This window comes from Trichosurus vulpecula, chromosome 6, assembly GCF_011100635.1.
Source record: "Trichosurus vulpecula isolate mTriVul1 chromosome 6, mTriVul1.pri, whole genome shotgun sequence".
Classification (NCBI taxonomy): Eukaryota; Metazoa; Chordata; class Mammalia; order Diprotodontia; family Phalangeridae; genus Trichosurus; species Trichosurus vulpecula.
The window spans coordinates 161,706,583-161,729,939 of NC_050578.1; the positions used below are offsets into that span (position 1 = coordinate 161,706,583).

General features: G+C 35.2%; 1 protein-coding gene across 1 annotated transcript in view; it reads left to right on the top strand.

Moving 5' to 3' along the window:
* Nucleotides 1–23,357, top strand: part of GABRG1 (gamma-aminobutyric acid type A receptor subunit gamma1) — a 100,787-nt gene that overhangs the window by 40,225 nt on the left and 37,205 nt on the right. Inside the window, exon 4 of the mRNA XM_036765050.1 lies at nucleotides 12,984–13,051. Coding sequence (XP_036620945.1) covers nucleotides 12,984–13,051 — 68 coding nt within the window. The remainder of the gene's footprint in view (nucleotides 1–12,983; nucleotides 13,052–23,357) is intronic.

Genomic DNA, 23,357 nt, shown 5'->3' on the forward strand with positions numbered 1-23,357 from the left:
ATTAGCCATGTTGCAAAAAAAAAACAAAACCCAAGAAAAATAAAAAGTAGAAAGTATTCTTAAATCTGTATGTAGAGTTCATGAGTTTTCTCTTTGGGGGTAACTAGTATTTTTCATCATGAGTCCTTGGGAATTGTCTTGGATCATTGTATTGATTAGAGTAGCTAACTCTTTCACAATTGATCATCATTAAAATATTACTATTACTGTGCACAATGTTCTCTTGGTCCTACTTACGCCACTTTGCATCAGTTCATATACATCTTCCCATGTTTTTTTTTTTTTCTGAAAGCACGCTGCTTTTCATTTCTTAAAGGGCAATAATATTCCATCACAATCATATGCCACATGTTGAGCCATTTCCCAATTGATGGGCATCCCCTCAGTTTCCAATTCTTTGCCACCACAAAAGAGCTGCTATAAATTTTTTGGTATATATTGCTCCTTTTCCCTTGATGTCTTTGGAATACAGACACAGTGGCAGAATTGCTGCATCAAAGAGTATCCACAGCTTTATAGCCTTTTGGGCATAGTTGCGCATTATTCTCCAGAATGGTGGTACCAGTGCACTCCATCAACAATGCATATACATACCTTTTTTCATATATCACTTCCAACATTTGTAATTTATCTATTTTGTCATGTTAACCAATTTGATAGGTGTGAAGTAATATCTCAGTGGTTTTAATTTGCATTTCTTAAAACAATCGTGATTTAGAACATTTTATATGACTTTTGATAGCTTTGATTTCTTTTTTCAAAAACCAGCTGCTCATGTCCTTTGACCAATTATCATTTGGGGAATAACTCATATTTTTCTAAATTTGTTTTAGCTCCCACTATATTTGAGAAGTGAGGCCTTCATCTGAAGCTGGAGTTCTCAGTCTAAGAACTGATTATACACACATACATACACATATATCAGTTGTAATTATATTCTATATATATATGTTATATATGTTGTGTATGTGTATGTATACACACACAAATGTAAAACTGTTTCAATGCAAACATTATTATGAAAAGAGATCCATAGACTTTACCATAGTGCTGAAGAATTCCATTATAGTAAAACAAAAACAAAACTTTTTTTTTAAAAAAGATTGAAATCCATGAACTAGAAGACAGATCACCAAAACCAACATATTAATTTCTATTTTATGCAAATGTACAAACATAATTGTAAGTTATACAAGGAATCTAGGGAGATGACTAGTTCATATGAAAGAAGAGTAAAATTTAGAAATAAAATCTCATTAAATTTCAATTCAAATCATACTATAGAATTTGAAATATTATTTAAGTACATAGTAATATATAGTATAGATCATTTCTTACAGGACAATAATATTCCATCACAATCATATGCCACATGTTCAGAGTTACAAGAGACCTATTTTATATTTTCTCATTATTGACTGGAGAAAACAAAATTACACATACAATAGAATTCCCTTATAATGATGCTCTAAAAAAAATTAGGATAAAATCTACAACTATAGGCTTTCTAAGTTCAAATTGAAAATATGCACCTTAATTTAATCTTTGGTTGGATGGAATAATTTGACTTTCATTATAACAAAATGTATTGTATGTAAATATATATTCATATATGCAAAATATGTCTATATACACATATAATATATACCTACATACACAAAATATACATATAGACTCATGCATATATGTGAAAGCGTAAATGTTATATATAATAGAAAATAGATTACTATATTAATTTTTCTTAGTAATAATGTAATTACAAGCTAGTAATATAACAATTTGTGTATGAAACTATCAAGTTGATTAATTGGACTTCATACTGACTACTCAGAAAATATATACTTTAGGGCTAGTATAACTGGATTAGAATTTGCAATGTCTCAAAATCTATAATTGCAAAATAGATAGCAAACATATCTTCCTTTTAAAAATGAGGTAAACAGTACTTGATATTGCTCAACTATCAAAAATCAAATAATTCTTATTGATTAAAATGTCTTATAATTTTAAATTAATAGTTGTATCTTATTACCTACAGAGAAATTATATTTATCACAATTATATTCCAATAACTAACATATTATTAATTATAAATAATAAAATATCAATTTCATATTAAAATATGTACAAATAACTTGATTTAGTCAAATGTTGTTCTTGGGAAAACTGAGAGATGTTTATAGAGAAATGTGAAATGGCGCAAAAGAGTCGTTACCTTAAAATTGACCCAGCATTTTCCTCCACAAATTCCACATCACTTATTTATTTTTATTTTTAGCAAAGTATGACAAATGGAAAAACTGAGGATTAGAAAAACTAAGCCATTTGCACAAAGACATAATTAATAGTTTATGCTAATTGGTGTTATAATGTAAAAGGAGATGGTCCTTAGAGAAGATGAAACTTTATTTTAAAGATTTGTCCCATTTAATACTTCCCAATGTGTAGGTTGTCATCGTATATTTTAGGCAGAATTGATATGAAAATCAGTAAGTGGACAAATATGAGGAATCTCTTTCCCAAGATTTTTCTTTCATCATCTATCTTGATACCTACAATTCTCTCATAGATTTTAATTTCTTTGTGAATTTAATCTTTTCTAGTATTCTAGTCTCATATAACAATATATATCAAGAAGGATTAACACAGTCTCAGTTTCCTCATTTGTGAAATGATTTTTTAAAATATTAGTACTGCCTACTTCATAGGGTTGTGAAGAAAGTTATTATTATTAAGCTGCTATACAAATATGAAAATCATCACCTTGTATATTGGGGTCCCTTCCCCAGTCCTGTACCATTCCTGAACCCATCATGGTGAATTTGAGAGTTCAGGGAGAGGGAAGAAGACTTACTACCATACCCTGAGTGCATCCTACTGTTTTCTTCCCCCATCACTTCCTTCCCAGCCTGGACTGCACACAAATGTGACCCTAGTGTGGGAAGAACTAACAGAAAAGGGGAGTCCTTACTTAACTAACAAGACATATAAGCTCCTCCTTAGTTCCAGGAGTCAACACTTCCATTCCTTCCAGCAAGACAGAGGACCCTCAGCCTTTCTATTTGCCTTTTAAGGAACTTCATGCTTGACCATCTGCCCTATCTCTACTCCCTCATGCCCCCCTGCATTGTCATCTATTTCAATTTTTCTGTTTCTGTACCTACTGTTTAGCACAGTATTGAGCACAGAGTGAGCACTTAATAAATGCTTTTTCATCCTTCGTTGGTTTTACAATTCAGGTGGGTGGGTGGGAATGAGGACCAGAGAACAGAATTTATTTGAGCATGGTTACACATATAGTTTTAAAGCCAATAATAGAATCCAAGTTTCTTGATTCCTCTTTAACTAGACTATAAGTTCTCCAAGGGACCTATCCTTTTCCCCTAATATGATATTTTCTCTCTTTTTTACACTACATTTCCTGCAAATACTCATATGAATTCTTGAGTATTCAGCACATTTGATGGTTGTTTCTGGGAGATGTTTATATTTTCTAGTAGCAATGAAGGCTTTGATTTAGTAATAAAAAAAATTAAAAATTTAAGAACACCCAGTTTTAGAAAAATTCTTCAAAAGTACAGCAAATAGACAATATGTTATGTGTATGTATGTACATATATCTGTCTATATGCATGCATACACATATATATTCTAGATGTGTATGTATATATGTATATATAGGCATATACAAATATACCTGATGCATTTCAATGCCATAAACATTTATTAAATACTTACTCTCTGCTTGGCACTGTGCTAAACACTGGGTATAGAATTAATAAAAAAAAGGAAGAAAGTCTCTGCCCTCAAGGAGCTTACCATCTAAATATAACAGTGACTACCTTGACCTTTACTGCCTGAAGATCACATATATTACATCTTACCTCTCCCCCAGGGTTTCTGGGTATCCTTAGGGATTTGGGTATATCTCTCATCTCTGCCATTACTTCAATTCCCCACCACTTTTGTTCCCACAATTTTAGTGGTCTAAGTACCCCAGTTACATTTACTACTTAGCAGTCATATTAACTTTTGCAAATATTTACTCCAAAGGTATAGGGAGAACAAACATATAAATATTTTCCCCAATATGTCAGGAGCATTACCCTGAGGGAGGAACTGATTCCTAACTCAAAGATCACCATGGCTCAAGAACCAAGGTTGGCGATTCCACTTCCAGAAAAGTGGACAAGAAAATAAAGCAAAACTCAAATTCTCTTTTTCAGAGCCCCAAGGTCTAAAGGGAAGGGGAAGGGGAAGGGGACCCTATTCCCTTAGTTCACTCATATTATTGCATGGTTCCCAGCTTTCAGATGAACAAGACTTACATATTCAGACAAATCTCTTTGTACACTTTATTATGTGACATTTTGTTTTAATATATTTTATATTAATTTATATTAATATATATAATATATATATATATATTAATAATATATTAATATATTTTATATTAATTTATTGCATTCATTTTATTAAAATTATACAGTTTGCCCCCGAATGGCACCTGAAAGAGAGTGACTGTGCCTCTCTCAGACAGATTTTTTTTTTTAGAAAGAGAGTCTCAATTTTTTTTAGAAAGAGAGAGTCTCAATTTATTATTATTTTTTTTAAATTTTTTTAATTTAAATTTATTTATTTAACATATTTGGTTTTCAGCATTGATTTTCACAACAGTTTGAATTACAAATTTTCTCCCCATTTCTACCCTCCCCTCCACTCCAAGATGGCTTATATTCTGGTTGCCCTGTTCCCCAGTCAGCCCTCCCCTCTATCACCCCCCTCCCCTCTCATCCCCTTTTCCCTTCCTTTCTTGTAGGGCAAGATAAATTTCTACGCCCCATTGCCTGTGTAGATTTAAAGATGTAGCCAGTTCCAACTAGATAGCCAATTGAAAGAGGCTGCTCCCACCCATAATGTAGGGAAAAGCATGTCTTCTTCCAGAAGATGGTCTCTGGCCTCTGTTACATATATGAGACTGCATCTAACTCAGTCTTCTGTGATTTAGTCATGTGTCAAAGTTCCATTTCTATATACACACATGCATACATACAAACACATATTAATATAAACATACACGTAGATATATGATATACAGGTTATATTTTGTCTGTGTGTATACATATGTGTGTATCTATGTGCCTATATACATACATATGTATGTGACTGTATATTTTAAAGGGCTAGGTGGCAAAATGGATAGAAATTAAGGCCTGGAGTCAGGAAACCTGAATTCTAATCGGACTTCAAATACTTACTAGTTGTGTGATACTGAGAAAATAAATTCACTCATTTTGATCCAATAATCTAAGAATACCTACTATGTGCCATGCACTAATCTCTCTTTACCTCAATTTCCTCCACTAACACCTACCTCCCAGAGTCATTGTGAGGATCAAAGTGATCATATTTATAAAACACTAAGTGCAGTGCCTTACTGCTAGCTATTATACACACATATGCATTCCCCTCAACAAAGCAACTCCAAAGAGCCAAAGTGTTTGTCATGCTTTGGCATGTAGTGTCCCTATTGAATGTATTTATTTTTATTATAATAGATAGAATTGATTTAGTTAAAATACTTTCTATTTTTGCACAGAAGGATCTAGGTCAGATGTGATAAATGAAAATTTCATAGAAATGCCTTCTTGAGCCTCCCAAAGAGCTTCATGCCACCTAGTAAGGGTGACTTTTACAGAAAACAAATTTGGCCTTTTGATGTTAAATACTAAAATGCCATTTGGTACTTTGTAAGATCCTTAAAGCTGAAAAATTGGTACACATGAAGGTTATTTCCCTTAAAAAATTTGCAATAAAAAAAGGATTAACTTGGAGATTTATCTTCATTTATTGCTTTTCATGTTTACTTGGTGAACCAACTAAATGTATTTGTACTTGGATCTTTTTAGGTAAACATACACACATACATATAGATATAGGTATATGTGTCTATATCTATATATACTCACACATATATACATATATATATATATATATATATATATATATATATACTATTTAATAAAAGATAGTATTAATGGGGAAGAAATCCTATTTTTTTCAGAAATTAATCAATGAGATTTTTAAAATGATAACTGAAGGATAATAATACAATTATGCTGACACTATTGGAAATATATTGATAATTTTATAATCTTAATAAAATGAATGCAATAAATTTATAGAAATATTTTAAATCTAAATGCCACATAATAATATACACAGAGTTTCAGTATGAATAAAAATGAAAAATAATGCAGATCAGGGAATAGCAGTGTTTATAAAATCAAATCAAGTTGAAAACATAAATATTTGGTCAACCAATAAACTTTTTCCCTCATGACACCAAACACTGAAATCTGACAAAATATTTTTGGCATTGAGTAGATATGACCCAAGTTCCCCCTTTATAGACTTAATTGATATCAAGGAGACACCCTGAACAACAAGTTCATTGTTGAATCTAAAAGACTTCACAAACAGTAATTATTTTTAACAGTTAAAATCTTTCACTAGATCATGATTTCATCTGATGTTTATGTGAGCTAATAAGGAAGACAAAATGTAGGGCAGGAATCAAAAAGGAAGAGTTTTTGGTCTGCTAAATCACCAGGATGGCAGTAGAAATGTAAAGAAGTCTATTGATAAATCTATTCCAAAAGTAAAGGTAGTATTGGTTGGATTATACTTTTCATAACTAGAGGTAGGAATAGGAAAGGGGTAGTCATGCATTGGTGGAGTGCAGAAGATATCTGAAGTGAAGATAAAGATTCAAGGTCTTATAAAATATATATCCAAGTGGATGAGCTCCTCCCAGGCCTGGTTTCTGATCACAAATGGAGAATGGAAAAATAGAAGCAACAGCCATTGTGGAGGCAGGGTGGGAAATGGCCAAGGTAAAGTTGAGGACTCATTCTTATGAAACATATAATCTAACAATTTGGTCCCTCTTCATTATAATGTCTCATTTGGAGAGGGAAGCACTATTTTTTAATGTTTCAGCAGTTTTGTATGCCATCTATGTGGGTACTCTTTTCAGGGGTGCATATCACAACTCATACATGACCTCACCGCATAACCTTTGTCCATAGGCGTCCACAAATTCAGCATAGCTAAGGGAGTCCATCATAAAAACCAAGAACTTTCATCTAGGTTTATTAAAATTACATGTATAAAAATGAAAAACTCTGGATTTCCATTAGTTATCCCTCATTCTTGGCAAATGACTAGTTCAGCTTTTCTGGCAATTTTAGATATCTAATGATATACTTTTTGTGACTTTTCTCCTGCAAATCTTGATTGGCACTATGTTATAGCTTACTTACATCTACCACAAGTATCTCCACTGCCCTTTGGATAATTGAATTCAATTCAATAAATATTTAGTAAGCACCAACTATGTGCCTAAGTGTCGGAGCTACAAATCAGAAAAAGAAAGACAATATATGCCCTCAAAGTTCTTATAAATTGATGGGGGAAGAAAATACACAAAAAAATTCTGAAAAAGTGTAGGAGGGCATACCAGAGCATTGGGCATGATATTTATGGAGTCAAAAGCAAGCATACCTACTGATGGCAAATGGAGAATTACCTGGAAAGTACTGAACCCTCAGTAAAGGAAAGCTTTGGGAAGAATTTATTTTTCTACTCTCCTCTACTCTACTCTGAGGGGAGGAGCAAATGAGGGCATTGAGAAAGTATTGGATATGAAAAGCAAAGTCAATCTTCATGATGATGAGATTTGAGAAGATAAACTTATACTGGGGAAGGCATGATGGAGTTGAAACCAAGCAAAGCCACTGATAGAAAAGAGAGATTAACCACTTAACTGCTAGTTAGTGACATATAACCTTTGTTTCACTGTGAAGGTTGGGGTCATTAAAAGCATTTTACCCCGAAGATAATTCAGAATACGCCTTCCTTTTTCTTTTCTATTCGGGCCCAACATAGCATAACAGTTTAGGGCCCTTCCCAAGATAATTCAAAGTCTGGACAATAGATATGTTTCCTCTACTTTTCTTTAGAATTTTTTTTCCCTGTGAGGATAATTGAGCCAAATTTTTTAATAATGTGGATATCAATTACGAGACTCTGCAAAATTATTTTGCTTATTAAAATCATTGCAATATTATCCACCAACAATAGCATATGAAGGACCTTGCCATTATGAATAGGAAACCCCTCTTCCATACAGACACAGAACTATACATTCTCCATGATGCTATCAAGCTCTGTTTGAGAGTCAATATTGCCCTCTTTTATATCTTACTTGGTATTTATAATCAGTCATCCAATAAAGTTGTCTCATATTTTTTCAAGCAATTTGTAATCATTTTGATAGATGCATAGGAAATAATGAGGAGGTCGCTTTAAGTCAACTCAGTGAATCAAATACTTTTTTATAGCCCCAAATCAAAAATCACAGTCTTATATTTTCATGGCTATTCGTTTCTTTTTTTTAACATTTAAGTTTATTTGTTTTTAGTTTTTGACATACATTTCCACAAGATTTTGAGTTCCAAATTTTCTCCCTGTTTCTCCCCTTCCCTGCACCCCAAGATAGCATGCATTCTGATTATCCCTTACCTTAGTCTTCCCTCCTTTCTTTCACACCCGCCCTCCCCCTTTCCCCTTCCTCCTTACCTTCTTGTAGGGCAAGATAAATTTCTATATCCCATTGCTGTCTATCTTATTTTTCAGTTGCATGTAAAAACAATTTTTAACATTTGTTTTTAAAACATTGAGTTCCAAATTCTCTCCCTTCTTCCTTCCCCACCAACCCTCATTGGGAGGGCAACCAATCCAATATAGGTTATACATGTGTCATTGTGTGAAACACTTCCATTATAGTCATGTTGTAAAAGACTAACTTTATTTCCTTCCATCCTATCCTGCCCCCCCCCCATTTATTCTGTGTTCCCCTTTGACCCTGTCCCTTTTGAAAAGTGTTTGCTTCTGACTATTCCCTTCCCCAATGTGCTGTCCCTTCTATCATCTTTCTCCCTCCTGTCCCCTTCCCCCCTACTTTCCTGTAGGGTAATATACCCAATTGAGAGTGTATGTTATTCTCTCCCAGAGCCAAATCTGATGAGAGTAAGGTTCACTCATTCCCTTTCACCCTCCTTCTCTTCCATTATAATACCTTTTTCTTGCCTCTTTTATGTGAGATAATGCACCCATTCTATCTTGCTCTTTCTCCTTGTCCCAATATATTCCTCTCTCACCCCTTAATTTTATTTTTTAGATATCATCCCTTCATATTCAACTCACCCTGTGCCCTCTGCCTACATATATATGTGTATATACATATATATATACATACATACATGTGTGCATGTATATATATATGTGTGTGTGTGTATGTATATGTATATTCACATATGTACATATTCCCTTTGACTTACGTAATACAGAAAAAGGTCTCATGAGCTACAAATATCATCTTTCCGTGTAGGAATGTAAACAGTTCAACTTTAATAACTCACTTATGATTTCCTTTCCTGTTTACCTTTTCATGCTTCTCTTGATTTTTATATTTGAAAGTCAAATTTTCTATTGAGCCCTGGTCTTTTCACCAAGAATGTTTGAAAGTCCTCTATTTCATTGAATATCCATATTTCCCCTGAAGTATTATACTCAATTTTGCTGTGTAGGTAATTCTTGGTTTTAATCCTAGCTCCTTTGACCTCTGGAATATCATATTCCAAGCCCTTTGATCCCTTAAAGAAGAAGCTGCTTGATCCTGTGTTATCCTGATTGTGTTTCCACAATAATCTAATTGTTTCTTTGTGGCTGCTTACAGTATTTTCTTCTTGACCTGGAAACACTGGAATTTGGTTACAATATTCCTAGGAGTTTTCCTTTTGGGATCTTTTTCAAGAGTCAATTGGTGGATTCTTTCAATTTCCATTTTGCCCTCTGGTTATAGAATATCACAGCAGTTTTCCTTGATAATTTCTTGAAAGATGATGTCTAGACTCTTTTTTTGATAATGGCTTTCATGTAGTCCAAGTGAGTATTTTCCAAGTGAATGGTTTTTCCAATGAGATACTTCACACTGTCTTCTATTTTTTTCATTCTTTTGGTTCTGTTTTATAATTTCTTGATTTCTCATAAAGTCATTAGCTTCCATTTGCTCCAGTCTAATTTTTAAGGAACTATTTTCTTCAGTGAGTTTTTGGACCTCCTTTTCCATTTGGCCAATTCTGCTTTTTAAGGTGTTCTTCTCCTCATTGGCTTTTTGGAGCTCTTTTGCCATTTGGGTTAGTCCATTTTTTAAGGTGCTATTTACTTCTCTATTTTTTGGGTCTCCTTTAGAAAGTTGTTGACTCATTTTTCATGATTTTCTTGCATCACTCTCATTTCTTTTCTCAATTTTTCCTCTACCTCTCTTAGTTGATTTTCAAAATCTTTTTTGAGCTCTTCCATGGCCTATGACCAATTCTTATTTTTCTTTGAGGCTTTTGATGTAGGATCTTTGACTTTACTTTCTTTTTCTGGTTGTATGTTTTGATCTTCTTTGTCACCAAAGTAAAGATCCTATAGTCTGAGTTTTTTATGCTGTCTGCTCATTTTTCCAGTCAATTACTTGACTTCTGAGCTCTTTGTCAAGTTATGACTCTGTGTCCACAGTGAAGAGTGTTCTGTCTCAAGCGTCAGGGGTTTTGAGCAGCTATTTTAAAAGATATTTCTAGGCACCTAAAATTTTCAGTTCCTCTGAGGTGGTATGATTGAAGGAGAGGTGCAATCCTTCTCCTGGCCTGTGCTGTGGTCTGTGAGTGACCCCAACCACTCTTTTCTGCCTTGAAAGTGTGAGGAGGACTCCTTCTCTGCAGCCACCACAAGCCCTGCCACACAGTGCTCCTCATCACCCCAGGATCGCTACCCAGGACTGTGACCCATATCCAAACAGTACAAAGCAAGAAAATCTTGCCTCAGTGCCAGCAAAGAGATCCTTGCAATCCTGCTCTCGTCAGCCCCTTGATCCCCCCATTGTCTGTGGCCTTGGAGCTCTGGAAGCAGCCACCACCACTGTTGCCCCAGGGTTGGGGCTGGAATGTGCTTTTCTCTCACCCAGGCCCTACGGAGTTTTCCCACTGACTTGCTAACTTGTCTTTGGTGTTTGTGGGTTGAGAAGCCTGAAAACCACCAAAGCTGCCAGGGTTTGAGTGTTCTGAGGCCAGCTCCAGCCCCATCTGTTCTGACTTGGGCTACATTGGACTGCACTCCACTCTCAGCCCTGTACAATAGACCCTTCCTGTGCATCTTCCAGGTTTTCTTGTACTGGAGACTTGTTTTGCTCTATCATTTTGTAGATTCTGTAGTTCCAGAATTTGTTTAGAGGTATTTTCACTGGTATTTGTGGGGTTTTGGGGGAAAGCTTAAGCAAGTCCCTTCTTCTCCGCCATCATGGCTCAACCCATGGCTATTAGTTTTTATGCCTTTTAGTCAAATGTATGATTGTAAAGATGATGTCTGTTATAACAATAATCTGAAAAAGCATTCCATCCAGTATTTTAATCAACGATGTCTTCAACATATATATATATACATATACATATATATATATACATATACATATATATATATATATATATATATATATATATATATATATATATATATATAGTTTTTAGATTGTGGAGAGCTTCTTGGATCCTAATTCCTTGCACAAAGATCATAACTCATTTGGTTTGGAAGAAATGAAATTGGGAGTTGTCTGAAGCAAATGGAAGTTCTTTGTGCAAGGTCATATAGCGAATGATTTTCCAATGTAGGGTTTGAAATGAACTCTTCCTAACTCTTGTCCCTACACTCTGCCTCTGCCCTTCTCCTTCTGAAACTGTAGATAATTCTCATTTAAAAAAAAAAAAACAGTGTTGGGAAAGTAAGCATATTGGTCAATAAGTGTGAGTATTGCCAGTCACTTTTTTTCTAGTAACAATAAATTATGAGGTTTTTGAAGTTGTTTGTTTCCTTTCCCAGGTCTCAAGTATCTTTCCCTTTTTAAGCTGCCTTTAGGGGAAAATGATTCCTCAATTTCATTACAATGTTGTTACCTCTAGTCCACATCTGTTCTCTGTAGGTCAGCTGTCAAGTACATTTGAGATTTCCATCTTGTCTTCTTTTGTGTCATTTTTACTTCCTCAATAAAAACACCTAGGATTGCAACATTGAGACCAAATGCTCTGTGTATGCTGTAATCCATGGAGAAAATTATTTATTATAATATTATTTCACAGATTATTTTTTATTTCAAAATAATGAACAATTGAAGAAAACAAAAATGTTTTAGTCTGAAAATTGAAAAGCTTAATAGAATATCAACACTATTAAATTATTATAAGGCTTTAATGCAGAAAAAAATACTTTCTCATGGGGCCAGAACTTGGACAAGTTAGTTAAAGATTTCAGCTGCACGGAAGACAGAAATTTCTAATGGTGGTCTAGCATTAAGATGGGCTGACCAGAAGCAAAGAAATCCCTGTCACTGGTAGCATTCAAGCAGAGCCTAGACTATCTGGTCAGGAAGATTGTAATAAGGGTTTCTACATTAAGTAGGTATTAGATTAAGTCATCTCAAAGGTCTCTTTCAACTGTATTGCTATATGAATGTGATCCATCCAATAATTGCATTGCTTAAAATATTTTAATTTTGATTTTTAATTTTGCTCTTTCCTTCTCTCTCAAATTTTCTCCCTTCCAATCTTTCACTTTTCTCCTTGCTTCCTTCCATTTCTTCCATTCTTTCCTTTCCTTTCCCTTACCAAGTTGTGTAAGTTTGTAATTTTATACTGTTGAACTGACAGTAAGTTGAAAGTTGACATATGATTCCTGAACTACAGCTTATTTCCATGGTCTACATACCTAATTTTAATTATATAATTGTGTAATTAAATATTATGTCATTATTTTGAATTTTGTCTTTATGCTCTACACAGCTGTTCATATCTGTGACTATTTTTGGTGCTATTATTTTTCAGTGAGACCCACAATAATTGAAACTGATGTTTATGTTAACAGCATTGGACCTGTTGATCCAATCAATATGGTAAGTCCTAAATTAATATCAAGTGAGAAATAGCTTTCAGTGAAAGCATTCTTGAAAGAAGATCCTAAAGTAATATACTGTTAATTAAATGATGTCTTGCCTTGGGGTGTTATAATTAATTTGCAAGGAAAACAACTAAGTAAAGTTCTTTTTACAGATGTTTTCAATCCTTCAATTATATAAGAAAAGTGGAACATTGCTGTACTATTTTGGGTGAACATCCTTTTTTAAAAATATATTTTATTTTTCCCCAATTACATGTTAAACAATTTTAACATTTTTTTAAGTTTTGAGTTTCAAATTCTATCCCTTTGTCACTGTCTTTCCTGACCTCTCTTTGGATGGTAAGCAATCTGATATAGTTATATATGTGCAGTCATGTAAAACATCTCCATGTTAGTCATTTAGTACACAAAGACAAACAAAAAATGAAAAAAAAGGAAAGAAAGAAAGTGAAAAATATTATGTTTCAGTCTGTATTCCTTAAGTAAGCATTCATAGCTAGAAGGAGCCTGAGTGATTATTTAGAGCAGAGGTGGGGAACCTGTGGCCTTGAGGCCACATGCAGCCTTCTAGGTTCTCAAGTGCAGCCCTTTGATGGAATCCAGACTTCTCAGAACAATTTTGTCCAACTTAACCATCTTCCTGGTGACATCATGGAGGCCCAAAGAAGTTAGGAGACTTGCTAAAGATTACAAAGGTAGCAAGTAAGGAATGTAGAACATGATGTCAGGGCTTCTTCCAAACAAGAGTCTCTTTCCACAAAAAAGTGATATGTGTGTGTGTGTTGTTTTGTTCATGCATGTATTTTTTTCAGAAACAAAAACAATTTGCTAAATATTCAAGAGCAAAGAAAATGTATAATATACAATCAGCTGTCATTCAAGCTACTAGAGACAGAAGAATGCTGAATGCTGGTAATATAGCTCTAACATGGAAGGGAGAGGAAATCCCCACTAACTGGGATGTGTGTGTGTGTGTGTGTGTGTGTGTGTGTGTGTGTGTATGCCTAAAATGAAAGATAAGACCAAGTAATTGGCATCTTAGTGATCCAGAGTAACGATACTATTTTCAATTATATTTTATGGCTATTACATTCCAGATTGCTCCCAAGCAAAATTTTGAAAGGAGACAAAGTTAGTCTTCAGTATCCCTATTTTTTGTGTCTGTAATCATTTAAATTATCTGGGCTTCATTTTCTTTAATCTATTATAATGAAGGAGGAGGAACTGATGACCTCTATATTTCCTTCTATTTCTAATCTAATACTCTTTTATACTTGCTTCTCATTCTTCTTCCCCTGTCCCTGTCTTGGACTGGGTACCTCCTGCTTTTTATTAAATTGTTTCAATATATTTACATACTAGTGTGATGGTGACAATGTGATATTCATCAAGGTGAAATTTTCCTTAAAAATGAAAATGAGGGGACCACTGAAAGAGGCTATCATTAAATGAAAGGAAGTAAGGTTTAATAGGGGGCTGTGTGTCATTTGAGTCCATTTCATATTAAGGTGTCACTGAGGTAGAGAGATGGCCCCAGCTTCCCTCAAACCTTCGTAAAGCATTTTGCAAACCATGCAAATGTTCTTATTATTACACACTATTTTCATTAATAGTAGTCCTACTATTATGATAATAGTAGTCATCTATTACACTCTGTAAATGATTATATACTCTGCATGTTCATAAGACTGGTTCAGGGTCCACTCAACGATATATCTTTCCTTGATTGGCTCCCTATTTCTTACAAAGTAATAATCAACTCTTTTCCCTGGCCCACTTGTTTCTACATCCACAGCATCTCTTGTATATGTCCTCTACCCTCCTATAAGTCACCATCTAGTTTAGGCACTCATAACCTCCTACTTGGACTACTGAAATAGCCTTCTAATTGGTCTCCCTGCTTTGAGTACTCTCCACTATAATCCTCCACTCAGCTGCCAAAGTGATTTTTCTGAAGTTTAGTTCTGACTGTCACCTTCTAACCCCAACCAAAAACTCAGTGTTGCCTTATTGCCTCCATGATCGAATAAAAAAGTTCTCTGTAACCTGACATCATCTGGGTTTTCCAGTCTTTTTATACTTTACTCCCCTCCATACACTCTATAATCTATATACACTGGCCTAGATGCTAGTCCTTGAGCATCTCATCTCCCATGTCTATGTCTTGGTATTAACTGTCTCCCCAGCCTAAAATTCCCTCCCTACTCACTTATGTCTCTTAGCTTCCCTGGCTTCTTTCACTCCACCTTTCTTGACTCCCCCACAAACTCTTTACAGTTGATTTGTGCTTTGTCTTATCCGTTTACCTTCCATCTATTCTATGTATTTCTTGTATATATTTCAAACTACTTAATATGCTTATAAACAACTGCAGTAGAGCCCTCTGTGGTGTACTCTCCTTCCTATAAGATCTTTGAGGGCAAGGGGATAGATCTCAACTAAACTTTATATCTCACCTTTGATCTGAATATGGTAGGGAGGCAATTATGAATGTTTTTATTTGTGATTTTAATTAGCTGAAAAAGGTAAGGCTGGCATATCCTTTTTCCTTTATATTATTTAAGCTAGTTCTTGAATTTCTGCAGCATTGTTATGATGAGAACTAAGGGAGTGAAAACTACGTGTGTGTGTGTGTGTGTGTGTGTGTGTGTGTGTAGGGGGGAGAATGCAACTGAAATATTGAATTGTCAATCCTGAGGTTTTTGAAATGCTTTTTAGATTCGGTTAACACCATTGCAGATCAAATGAGATTTTGTAGCTGTCTAGTCAGGTTACATGCAGTTGGGGGAGAGACAGTAGGATCTAGTGGAAAGAATCCTTGCCTAAGAGGCAACAAGCCTGGGTCTTAGGCCTGGCTCTGACACTAAATGATGGTGTGACTGTGGCAAAAGTTATATAACCTCTTGGTAGTTCTGTTTTCTCATCTGTAAAGTAGATTGGCTGGGATAAATGAAATCTAAAGTAAATTCTGTCTCTAGCTCATCACCCTATGATGCCCTTCACCTATTTCATAGGTTTCTTCTGAGAATATGTTGAGCGAGTATATGGGAAACTATTTTAAAATATATACCATGGAAAGGTCTTGTTCTTCCTATTAGGAAAATAATGTGTCTAAAGCATATACTTTCATTCATCTCTTTTAATTTTCCAATAATATCTTTATTAATATTAATTAACAGAAGCTGATCTTTATTATTCAATTTTAGTTCATAATCTACTCCACTAAACTTTCTTCAATTTAAATAGTACATCTTCTGCTTTAAGCTTTTGTTTCTCAGTAATTGTAATAACATACTAGATTTATAGACTACTGTATACTTTTAAACCTGTTACATGCATTAGCCAATGAATAATATGTTTCTTTAATACTAAAAAGACAGTTGATTTTTTAAAGAAAAAAAAGATTTATAATCCTAATAGGATGTTGGGAGGAGTAAATATAGATCACCTTTGTGTTTTAAGCTTTGCAAAACACTCATAACCCCGTGAAGTAATATAGATATTACTATTCCCATTTGAAAGAAGAGGAAACTGCGGCTGAGAGAGATTAAGTGGCTGTCACAGGGATAATATGTGTCTGGGAGAGAATTTGAACCTAAGTCCCTCAATTCCAAGCTCAGCATCCTATCCACTATATTACATTGCCTTACATGTGACTTTCAGGAAGCTTCCAAACTTACCTGCCAGATGAAAAATTCAGCCTATTTGAATTTCTTTCCCTCCAGGCGAATTTCTACTTGTTCTTCAAATTCTACACCTATCATTGATCAAAGATAATTTTGAAAAAATCTAATTAATTAAAAGGTAATTAAAGATAAACAGTAAAATTAAAGTGCAGCATAGAAATGGCCTCAACATTTTACAGATATTTTTAAATGCCCCCTAAAGTAAGGAACCAAAAAGCACAGAAGATCATGTAACCATTGGGTTTTGATAAAATAAGAATTTAATTTCAGTAATATGAAAGTTTGCTGAGACCCAACATTAGAGTCAGTGATTAACCAAATTCTCAAATACCTGAAGCTATTTTGAAGCTGGAGGCTTCTTTCTGCCTTTCTATGTTATTGTCTAATTGCCATTAGGAGGTTTACCAAAGATTATAAAAGTTGATATGTCTACTCAAGAGATTCTAAAATAATTGGCTTAACTATTTCTCAAGGAAAAAGACAATTTAGCTAATTACAGAAACAGTGGGATATAATTATCTGAGTCTTGTCTCAGATACTAACTGGGTAATCCTGGGCAAATCACTTACCCTCTCTCAGCCTCAGTTTCTTTATCAAATAGTAACAACCATAGCTATAGCTTTTGAAAGACAGGATTGTTGGAGGGAGAATCAAATGAGATGATGTATGTAAAATTTGTTCCCAGCCTTAATGTTTCCCAACAAATATTTTGTAATAGGATAGGCATAATTTGGGGCAGCATATCTTTGGATGGCCAATATGCATAATATGTGCAACATGTTACATATACCAATATTCTTGTGAAATAGTAGATATCTTTCCTACAGAAGGAATCCTTTCTGGGCAGATAACTCATGTTCAGGCTTGTAAATAACTTTCATTCCTCACACAGATGCTCTTTTCTTGTGTGACTTCAATCTGGTTCAAAGTATGGGTCAATAATACCAGGTGATGGTATAATTCGATCAGCCTGAAAATATGGGTTATGGAAGTCATCTGAAATCAGCCCTTCCAGGGGAGGCAGAACAACATAAACTTGGATTTGTAGTGGTAGAATTTTCAGTGCACTGGCATTTATTTATTTGTTGTTGTTTTCATTTCACTTTTATTTGCACTCTAATGTCATATTTACTCCAGTGCCATAAGCTTTCTTTTCTTCAGGGATATCTTTTTCTTTTGAGTAAGCTCCTCTTCTGGTTTAGGAACAATTTGTTCCTTTTCACTACGTACCATCTCGATATGGTAAGAACTCATGTATGCGTTGATTGGACCATGAGCCCTGTAAGTACGCCATGGCATGTTGGGAGCCTTGTTAACCTGGATATATGCTCAATGACAAGGGAATCCACAGCCATACACTTCAGTTCTGCATTACTCTCTGCATTGTTAAACATATGCAGCCAGACTCCACCATTATATCGACGGAAGGGAACACACTGTTTCTTCAGTGTCACATCTTTCAAATACTTGGTAGCTTTTCAGATAGCTTGGGCTGTTTCACGGGTATTCTTAAAGTGGCCCCAGAGATTTGAACCCCTTGACTTGCAAGATTTTCTGGGATTCTCTGGATAAAGAGAGTACCTCACCGTTTAAATTGATTATCCAGGATGGCTCAAGGGAAGAGAAAGAGCTAAGGCTTTCTGGAGACTTGAGGAAAACTCAGCTATCTCGCGAGAGGTCTAGTTCCCGGGAGAAGAGGGCTAGAGGCGGGGGTGGGGGGGGGCCAAGAGGAGAAGGGGAAAGAGGGTAGGAGAGCGGCATTTGCATTTAATATGGCTCTTCAAGGCTTACAAAAAAGTAGATAATCTTAGTCCTGGACAAAAGATTCCAGTATTGCAAACAGGATGATATAACAGAGAATGGAGGTTCATTCTTAAAAACAGAGGAAGATATAAGATAAATAGATAGATAGATAGATAGATAGATAGATAGATAGATAGATAGATGGATGGATAGATGGATAGATAGAGCGATAGACAGACAGATAGGTAGGTGGATAGATAGATAGATAGATAGATAGATAGATGGGTTGATAGATGGATAGATATTTTCATGGATAGATAGAGCGATAGACAGATAGGTAGGTGGATAGATAGATAGGTGGATAGATGGATAGATGGGTGGATAGATGGATAGATGTTTGCATAGATATGTAGGTAGATGGATGGACAGAGAGATAGAGGTGTGGATAGATGGATAGGTGTTTGCATGAATAGATAGATGGATAGACAGACAGATATTATTAAGTGCTTACTCTGTGTTAGGCAGATGTTAAGCTTTAAGGATACAAATACAAGCTAGCCTGCCTTCAAGGAGCTTACATGCTAATGTGAAAGACCTCATATAAAGAGGGTCTTGAAAAGGGGGGAAAGGATCTACACTCTGGGATATAGTATGGAAATGGGCAGAAGTGTCATGGAGGGCTGATTCTTGGAAAAAAATGAGGTCAACAGGAAGGAGATAAGGATGACGGTGAGGTTGAAGCAGCATGAGTGAGGAGGTGATGGGTAAGTGGTATAGAAGTCATATCTTTGGTTTGTTGTTGTTCAGTCACATCTGACTCTTCATGACCCCATTTAGGGTTTCCTTGGCAAAGACACTGGAATAGGCCATATTGGTCTCCAAATCATTTTACAGATAAGATAACTGAGGAAAACAAACAGCTTAGGTGATTTGACCAGGGTCACAGAGCAAGTGTCTGAGGTTGAACCCAGGTCTTTTTGACTTCTATGCACTGTACCATTTAGTTGCCCCACTTTTGGTCCAATTGTGTGTGATGCGATTTAATATAATCTTCTGTGGAAATGATAGTTGACCATCTAATCTATTTTATTTTTTATATGATAACGTTCATTAGTATGAAAGTTTATCACTAAGGAGATATTAACTAGTTCTCTTTGATAAAAACAGAAAATAAACCATTTTATTTAATTAATGTGAAGTAATTTGGTAAATATGTTGTTGCTTTATGGTTATCCAGAAAGTAAAAAACAAAAACAAAAAATATTTTTCCTTTGATTACTTATTTCCTTAAATGATACAGAAGTTTTCTCTTAATATTTTTGTCATTTAGTGTTATAGTATGCAGGGCAGCCCTCACAAGTCAGGTACTCCTATCTATGTAATGGTGTTTAGAGGGTCCCTGGGCAGGATATATACCTCCAAACATCTTTGTCTAAAATGCCACAATTTGAGCTTTGTTCCTTGGAGGTTCAATGCCTGACTCTCTCTCATCCCTCTCCCCCTATTCAATCTATTCCCAACTGCTATGGATTCTACTTTCTCAGTATCTCTCCTATATAGTCTCTTATCTCTTCTGGTACTGGCACACCTTTGTGCAGTCCCTTATCACCTCAGCTGTATTGCTTTTGTTATTGCAAAAGCATTCTGGTTGGCCTTCCTATCTCAAGTCTCTCCCTATTCCAGTCTATTCTCAGTCATGTATTAAAATAATCTTGCCTTATTGAAGGTCTGACTATAACATTCCCCTATTCGACAAACTCTAGTAGTTCCTTATTATGTTTAGGATCAAATATAAATTCCTCTGTTTGACTTTTAAAGCCCTTCATAACTTGGTCCCTTTCTACATTTGCAATCTTCTTATACCTTAGTCCCTACCTCTCCACCCCCACATACTTTAAGATGCAGTGACTCCAGTCTCCTGACTGTTTCTCACATGCCATCTCTCAACTCCATGTTTTTTTTTTTCATCAGCTATACTGCTTTTCTCTCCTTATCTCTAACTCCTGGCTTCCTTGGCTTCTGCCAAGTCTGAGTTATAATCCTCCTTTCTACCAGAAGTCTTTATGGATTCCCCTTGATATCATTGGCATACCTTCGAGTTTATCTCCAATTTGTTCTCTCTCTCTCTCTCTCTCTCTCTCTCTCTCTCTCTCTCTCTCTCTCTCTCTTTCTCTCTCTCTCTCTCTCTCTCTCTCTCTCTCTCTCTCTCTCTCTCTTTCTTTCTCTCCCTCTCTCCTTCTCCCCCCTCTCTCCCCCTCTCTCCTGTCTCTCTGTATACATACATACATATATACATACATATATATATACACACACACACACACACATACATACATATACATGTGATCTTGTTTGTACAAGATTATTTTCGTTGTGAACTCTTTGTGGGCAATACTGCTTTTGCCTTTCTTTATATCCCCAGCACTTAGCACTTTAAAGGATTTTTATACTTCACTCTCTGTTTTGGAGCTTAAAGATCTTTTGTTTCTCTCCAGTGTTCTATCAAAATGTCGATATGTTGGGGGAAGAGAGAAGGAAAACAATTAACACCTTAGATTCTCTTATTATTATTATTATTATCATTATTATTTAACATTTCTAGCATTTCTACTGTGGGCTTTGCAAATATCTAATATCTATAAATACGTCATCTAAAACGTACTGAGAGGTTTAGGGACTTCTGGAGGCTTTGACAGCTAGTGGACTTCTGAGACCAGATTTGAACTCCGATTTCCCTGAATGTGGCCCCAGTGCTCTATCCACTGTGTCACCTAGCTGCCTCTAATGAGATGAATAGATCGATTGAGTGATAGGCAAATAAGTAGGCAGATAGATGATAGACAGACAGATAGAAGGATAAAGCACTCTTAAGTGTTTGCTATATGCCAGGCTGTAGTAGTAGTTCATCTAAAAAAAAAAAGCTCTGTGGGTACTAGCAGACTGGAAGCTCATTATGATTTAACCATGTGATAGGGTGGCCAAAAAAGCAAATATAAAAGTAGTTACAATTAAGTAACAGCGTAGTGTCCAATGTTAGGAAGCCAATGGTCCCACTGTATACTTGGTCCTGGACAAACATTATCTAGAATATTGTGGCCAGTTCTAGGACCCGTATCTTCAGGAAATGATTTGCAAGGTTAAAGAGTGCCCAGGGGAAGAAAACCAGGATGGTTTAGGGTCTTCAAGATCATGTACCATGAGAATAGGATGAAAGAACTAGGAATGGTCATCCTGGAGAAGAGAAGACTCAGAGGAATCCATGGTAGCTATCTTCCATGTTTTGAAATATGGCTTATAAAAAAGCAATTATATTGCTTAGCATTATCCTAGCTGGGAGATAAGGGGCAGTGAGTACCAGTTTCAAAGAGGCAAATTTGCACTTGATTTAAAAAGCAGATGAACGTTTAAATAAGGAGAGCAATGTCAAAGTAGAACAGTATCCCTCATGAGTGATTGGATTCCCTCATCACAAGAAGTCTTTAGCAAAAAGCTGGACAACTTCTTGTTAGATATCTTGTGGAGGGATTTTTGTTCAAGTATGGGTTGGAGTAGATGAATTGTGAGGTCCCTTTCAACTTGGGAAGCCTTGACTTCTGTGTTTCTCTGTGATTGGATGACAACTAAAGGAGAAAAAATTGTGTGCCTAGAGGCATGAAGGTGGGTATATAGACAATGGGGTTGGGGAAATGAAGACAAAATTTGCCTACTTTGTACTCTTTTTCCTAATGACTGACCCTGTTCCTACATATAGCATTAAAAATAAATTCACTCCCTGGTCAGTGATACTATAACACCATTCCCCTGCATAAAACATTTAAAACTTTGCCACATGAAAATTTAAAGAAGTGTCAAATAAGATTGGTGTTCTAGTAAAAAAGTAATGCATGAAAGTATACATTTTCAAGGCCCCTTATGCTCTTATTTATAATACTTACTGCTTAAAGCCACTCAGTTCTGTATTAAACTTGTAAGTTTTTATAGATTGACTAATTGCTTTGAATGCAGTGTTCCCACTTCCTTCATGGTGGATTTAAATTGGTAACTTTTCTTTGGCAATTAAATCAATTTGGGAGATGAAGCCATTTTTGAATGAGGAATAAATAAATTTGATATTGGTAATAATTTTCAAACAATTGTAATAATGCAAATCATGTAGCAATCCTGGGAATTTTTCACGCAGGAAAAAAAAAACATAGCAAGAGCTGTGGTTGTGGATTTAGAAGTCAACTTAGTCATGTAAAAATGTGATATGAACACTCCCCAAAGGAATGCATATGTTACCCTTCTAATAGCTCAGTGAAAGCATTTTATGATTGAAAACATCTTAATTTTCTGCATGAGGAAGATGGATAGTGGTGTATTTTCCCACAGGATTTTAATAACATAAATAAATACAAACATCAGACCATGCAATGTAGGAGTCTACTGCCAAATTTATTTTTTTTGCAGATATAGGGCTTTATCATGCTTCAGCAGGCAGTCTAATTGAGCCAGCAAGGATTGTACTTTGAATATGATGTCACAGTTACTCAGAACTAGCTGGACAAGCTTCTTTTGAAACACAAATTCTACAATGTGGCAATTTAGCTATATTAAGACAAATTATGAAATTATGAAGGTCACATCCAGAGATATAAAATACTGAGTGCTTGGTGGTTCACATGGGCTCTACTGTCTTTGACTGCAAACTTCTTATGTTGAGTACAGAAACTTCCTTAGTAAATAAATAGGATTATTATGATGTGACATGTCTTTGCACTTTGGTTTCATATATTTGCATGAAATGCAAATTTATATGGGTAACATTTATATGGGTAACTTGCATCTATATGGGTAATATTCCAAAGTACTATGCATGTTGAAAAGGCATGA